We start from the raw sequence: 6,168 nt of genomic DNA on the forward strand, positions 1-6,168 counted from the left end.
CTCCCCCCGGCAAGATAGGAGACAGGTACAGTGTACAGACACCTCCCCCCTGGCAAGATGGGAGACAGGTACAGTGTGCAGACACCTCCCCCCTGGTAAGAATGGAGACAGGTACAGTGTGCAGACACCTCCCCCCTGGTAAGAATGGAGACAGGTACAGTGTGCAGACACCTCCCCCCTGGCAAGATGGGAGACAGGTACAGTGTGCAGACACCTCCCCCCTGGTAAGAATGGAGACAGGTACAGTGTGCAGACACCTCCCCCCTGGCAAGAGTGGAGACAGGTGCAGTGTGCAGACACCTCCCCCTGGCAAGATAGGAGACAGGTACAGTGTGCAGACACCTCCCCCCGGCAAGATAGGAGACAGGTACAGTGTGCAGACACCTCCCCCCGGCAAGATAGGAGACAGGTACAGTGTGCAGACACCTCCCCCCTGACAAGAGCGGAGACAGGTACAGTGTGCAGACACCTCCCCCTGGAGAGAGCAGAGACAGGTACAGTGTGCAGACACCTCCCCCCTCACAAGAGTGGAGACAGGTACAGCGTGCAGACACCACCCCCTGGCAAGAGCAGAGACAGGTACAGTGTGCAGACACCTCCCCCTGGCAAGAGTGGAGACAGGTACAGTCTGCAGACACCTCCCCCTGGCAAGAGCAGAGACAGGTACAGTGTGCAGATACCTCCCCCTGGCAAGAGCGGAGACAGGTACAGTGTGCAGACACCTCCCCCTGACAAGAGTGGAGACAGGTACAGTGTGCAGACACCTCCCCCTGGCAAGAGCGGAGACAGGTACAGTGTGCAGACACCTCCCCCTGGCAAGAGCGGAGACAGGTGCAGTGTGGAGACACCTCCCCCTGGCAAGAGCAGAGACAGGTACAGTGTGCAGACACCTCCCCCTGGCAAGAGCAGAGACAGGTACAGTGTGCAGACACCTCCCCCCTGGCAAGAGTGGAGACAGGTACAGTGTGCAGACACCTCCCCCTGGCAAGAGCGGAGACAGGTGCAGTGTGGAGACACCTCCCCCCTGGCAAGAGTGGAGACAGGTACAGTGTGCAGACACCTCCCCCTGGCAAGAGTGGAGACAGGTACAGTGTGCAGACACCTCCCCCTGGCAAGAGCGGAGATAGGTGCAGTGTGCAGACACCTCCCCCTGGCAAGATCGGAGACAGGTACAGTGTGCAGCCGCGTCAAAGGTACCTGTAAACATACAGATTTATTGTTCCTGTGTGCATGCAATGCGATCCGATCAATTAGGTGAGGTGAAATGTGGTTAATGTTGCGTGCAAGACTTTTGCACTTATGTAGCGACGTGAATGCACATGTATGTGCCCGAGTGTGTGCCCGGTTGTGTGCCCGAGTGTGTGCCTGATTGTGTGCCCGAGTGTGGGGCCGGTTTGTGGGCCCGTTTGTGTGCCTGTGTGTGTGCCCGTGTGTGTGCCCGGTGGTGGGCCGTGTGTGTGCCTGAGTGTGTGCCCGTGTGTGTGCCCGAGTGTATGCCTGGTTGTGTGCCCGGTTGTGTCCCCGAGTGTGTGCCCGGTTGTTGGCCCATGTGTGTGCCCGAGTGTGTGCCCGTGTGTGTGCCCGAGTGTATGCCTGGTTGTGTGCCCGGTTGTGTCCCCGAGTGTGTGCCCGGTTGTTGGCCCATGTGTGTGCCCGAGTGTGTGCCCGTGTGTGTGCCCGAGTGTATGCCTGGTTGTGTGCCCGGTTGTGTCCCCGAGTGTGTGCCCGGTTGTTGGCCCATGTGTGTGCCCGAGTGTGTCCCCGAGTGTGTGCCCGAGTGTATGCCTGGTTGTGTGCCCGGTTGTTGGCCCATGTGTGTGCCCGAGTGTGTGCCCGTGTGTGTGCCCGAGTGTATGCCTGGTTGTGTGCCCGGTTGTGTCCCCGAGTGTGTGCCCGGTTGTTGGCCCATGTGTGTGCCCGAGTGTGTCCCCGAGTGTGTGCCCGTGTGTGTGCCTGGTTGTGTGCACGGTTGTGTGCCCGAGTGTGTGCCAGTGTGTGTGCGTCTGTGTCTGCCTGCTTGTACAAATCCGGACTAATGCTGATTTTTAAAGTGCTAGCCCACTGAGCTACCATGCCGCAGTTGAACATGAATACCCCACTCTCAGACACAGCATACTGACTCCGAGCCAACCAGTCCTTATTTTAGTCCCTTAATGATGAGTGACAGGCAGGGTACCATCTTTTAACTTCTTTTGGTATGACACAGCTGGGGTTCGAATTCCCGATCATCCGCTCTCCAGGCAGACGCTCTATCCACTAGACCAAGGAGGTTGTTGAACAAATAAGTAGAATAGAATTGAAGAAAGGAGTGTTCTGCAAAGAAAAAGACAGGTAGGAGGTCTTGGAGTGTTCTGCAAAGAAAAAGACAGGTAGCATGTCTTGGAGTGTTCTGCAAAGAAAAAGATAGGTAGGAGGTCTTGTAGTTCTTAAGCCAGTTGTTAGGAAGAGTCTGTCTGCAACTGAGTCTCATACCTTTTAATCTTCAAAGACGTGAGAATTTCCTGTTTCAAAAGTATTCAATCAATCCCTGACAAAAGATGTTCTCCAAACACAAGAGTGAGTGAGTGAGTATGGTTTTACGCCGCTTTTAGCAATATTCCAGCAATATCACGGCGGGGGACACCACAAATGGGCTTCACACATTGTACCCACGTCGGGAATCGAACCCGGGTCTTCGGCGAGACGAGCGAACGCTTCAACCACTAGGCTACCCGACCGACCCTCCAAACACAAGAAGCAAGAACAACAGTCTAAACGTGGCACACTCAGTTATCAAAGTAGTCCAAATTCATCAAGCCAACACAAGTCTCAGTAACCAGTCGCCACACAGTCAACAGGCCATTGGTCTCACAGTCAACAGGTCATTGGTCTCACCATCAACAGTCCAGCAGTGAACGAGAACCTCCTCCTGTGTACTGACTCCTGTATACTGACCCCGAGCCGTCAAGTCCTTGTTTTAGCCCCTTAATGCCGAGCGCCAGACAAGATAACAACAAGTACCATCTCTTAACGTCTTTTGGTATGACGCGGCTGGGGATCGAACCCCGGACCTTCCGCTCTCCGGGCGGACGCTCTACCACTAGACCATGGAGGTGGTCCGTAAGTATAACAAAGATATAAACAAATCATTAATACTATAGGAATTAATTTTAAGGTATAATATGTACAGTTTCTGCTCTATATCTCACTTGAACAGCTGTCATGTTGGTGCCTATGTTTCATTGGTATTCGTCCATCCACTATCCAACAAAACTTCAAAGAGGGAAACACACTCATGTGAATTGATCGGCATGTTATGGAAGTTATTGAATAAATTCTTAAATTAACTAAATACTGTTTCCTCTTCAGGTGTGATGACAGGTTACCTTCTCCATCACCTCTGCCAGTTACACTGCTTCATGTGCAGGAATTGAAACCCTCTGATATACTCACCATATCCGTGATCAAGTAAGTAAGTGTCGATATAAACAGTTTCATGTTAACTTGGACCAGATACATTGTATCTTCCCGAGGAAAGTGAGTTGACCGACTATAAAAGTCAAGTTTCCACCCTTGCCAAACTAGCCTGTAAATTCGTGCCTCGATCGTGGTGCCACCAGTGGCAGTGAGTTATGTCCCTTCTATGACCCTCCTATTGACCAATCAGATTCCACCTCTCCTTTCACTTGCCACTTCTATAAACAAAATGACGCTACCAGTCCAGACGATCTGATTGATAATCAAGATCTTTATTGTAATAAAATGGGTCTTACCTAGTAAAGTACATCGAATCACTTGAACACCTTGATTAAAAAGCCTGAAAACATTTAGAAAACATCTGCCAGCGCCCAGTTTAAAGTACACATGCTCTGCAAATCATTCAATCGACTAAAATCTGCACGACAGTTGCCATGTTGTTTATTATCCCAATACTGATTTCATTCCACGATTTTGATTGTACAATGCAGACTCGTTGATCCAGCCACAATACAACTCCAGTATTCCAGCCTAGTTCTGCAAAAGTGGAAACGGGACTTTTAAATTCACTGAACTCCCTTGCCTCAGGAAGATGCAGAGAAGACATACCAGTGAGATCTGACACGCTCAACGAGAAAGGATTTCCTGTTTCAAAGTCATTAAACAATTCCCTGACAAAAGACGCTCTTCAAAAACTACCTGAAAAGATGCTTCTGAATACAACTAAGTCGTCGTTCAACTAGAAGGTGTTAGCGGGTGTTTCAAATAGGAGTATGAGCCATGAAACATGAAACGCCCCTCAACACCTCAAAGCTGCCGAGTCATCAGGAGGTACACATGGACACCATCAGGGACTTGGAAGTGGATGATTGTTACACACAAAACCAGATCCTGAAAACATCAGCACGTAAAGTAGTAATCTTTTCTTTTTGTGGGAGATGTGCAGATTTATGAAATACTTTGCTCACTTTGGACTTTTAAATTCGGGAAGATGGATACATTGTCTTATCACCAGTTTCCATCCTTGCCAATCTAGGCTGGAATTGTGGAGCTGTATTTTGGCTGGACTAACGAGACTAAGCATGGTCCAATCAATCGTGGAACAAAATCAATATTTGGTTCACAAACAACATGGCGGTTGCCTTGCAGATTTCCATAGATTGCAGAATTTGCAGAGCATGTGTACTTTCAACTGGGAATCAGTAGATGTTTTCCAAATGTTTTCATGTTTTTAATCAAGGTGCTCAAGTGATTTGATGAACTCTGAGAGGTAAGACCCATTTTATTACAAGAAAGATCTTGATTATCGATCAAATGTCTGGACTGGGCGCAGTCATTTTGTTTGAAGAAAATGGAAGTGAAAGGAGAGGTGGAGTCTGATTGGTCAATAGGAGGGACATGACTCGTAACTGCAATGGGCGGTGCCACGATCGAGCCACGTTTATATTCAGTTAACTCACTTTCCTCGGGAAGATACAATGTATCTGGTCCAAGTTAACATGACACTGTGTATATCGACACTTACTCGGATTACTTGATCACGAATATGGTGAGTATATCAGAGGGTGTCAATTCCTGCACATGAAGCAGTGTAACTGGCAGAGGTGATGGAGAAGGTAACCTGTCATCACACCTGAAGAGAAAACAGTATTTTGTTAATTTAAGAATTTATTCAATAACTTCCATAACATTCCGATTGATTCACATGTGTGTGTGTGACCCTTTTTGGAGTTTTGTTGGATAGTGGATGGACAAACATATCAATGAAATTGAAATGCAGGCACCAACATGACGACTGTTCAAGTGAGATATAGAGTAGAAACTATAATGTTATACAAAAAAAGAAATTCCTATAGTATAAATGATTTGTTTTTATCTTTAGTTTTACTTACTGCATGTGGAGAGGTAACACCAGGTTGACGTGGTCCCCGACATTGAAGGAGGAAGTTCTCTTTCTCTGCTGAACTATTGATGGTGAGACCAGTGGTCCGTTGACTGTGTGTTGACTTGATGAAATCAGACTACTTTGATAACTGAATCTGACACTTGTTGTCTACTTGCATGTCAGGTGAGGTTACAGGGGCTAGTTGTAACTGTCTGCAACTAAGGTTGGTGGCAACAGAAACAGGGTGGCAACCGAGGCAGGTGGCAACTGAGGCTGGTGGCAACTGAGGCTGGTGGCAACTGAAGCTGGTGGCAACTGAGGCAGGTGGCAACTGAGGCTGGTGGCAACTGAGGCTGGTGGCAACTGAGGCTGGTGGCAACCGAGGCAGGTGGCAACTGAGGCTGGTGGCAACTGAGGCAGGCAGCAACTGAGGCTGGTGGCAACTGAGGCAGGCAGGAAACCGAGGCTGGTGGAAACTCAGGCTGGTGGAAACTGAGGCAGGTTCAAACTGAGGCCAGTGCCAACTGAGGCTTGTGCCAACTGAGGCCGGTTCAAACTGAGGCCAGTGCCAACTGAGGCTGGTGGCAACTGAGGCAGGTGGCAACTGAGACAGGTTACTTGTGGCAACTTAGGCAGGTGGCAAATGAGGCTGGTGGCTTGTGACAACTGAGGCTAGAGCCAGATGCCTGGTGGCAACTGAGGCTGGTGTCTAGTGGCAACTGAGGCAGGTGACAAATGAGGCTGGTGGCTTGTGGCAACTGAGGCTGGAGCCTGATGCCTGGTGGCAACTGATGCAGGTGGCAACTGAGGCTGGTGGGAACTGAGGC

At 49.6% G+C, this 6,168-nt stretch overlaps 1 protein-coding gene across 1 annotated transcript; it reads left to right on the top strand.

Moving 5' to 3' along the window:
* Positions 1–230: 230 nt before the first annotated feature.
* Positions 231–5,869, top strand: LOC139457114 (arp2/3 complex-activating protein rickA-like). Its single transcript, XM_071238547.1, has 5 exons — positions 231–409; positions 658–873; positions 990–1,169; positions 3,349–3,447; positions 5,794–5,869. The coding sequence occupies exons 1-5, from the start codon at positions 231–233 to the stop codon at positions 5,867–5,869; spliced, it is 750 nt and encodes a 249-aa protein (XP_071094648.1).
* Positions 5,870–6,168: the final 299 nt, after the last annotated feature.

This window comes from Haliotis cracherodii, unplaced genomic scaffold (genome assembly GCF_022045235.1).
Source record: "Haliotis cracherodii isolate W230 unplaced genomic scaffold, xgHalCrac1.p SCAF_12, whole genome shotgun sequence".
Taxonomy (NCBI): Eukaryota; Metazoa; Mollusca; class Gastropoda; order Lepetellida; family Haliotidae; genus Haliotis; species Haliotis cracherodii.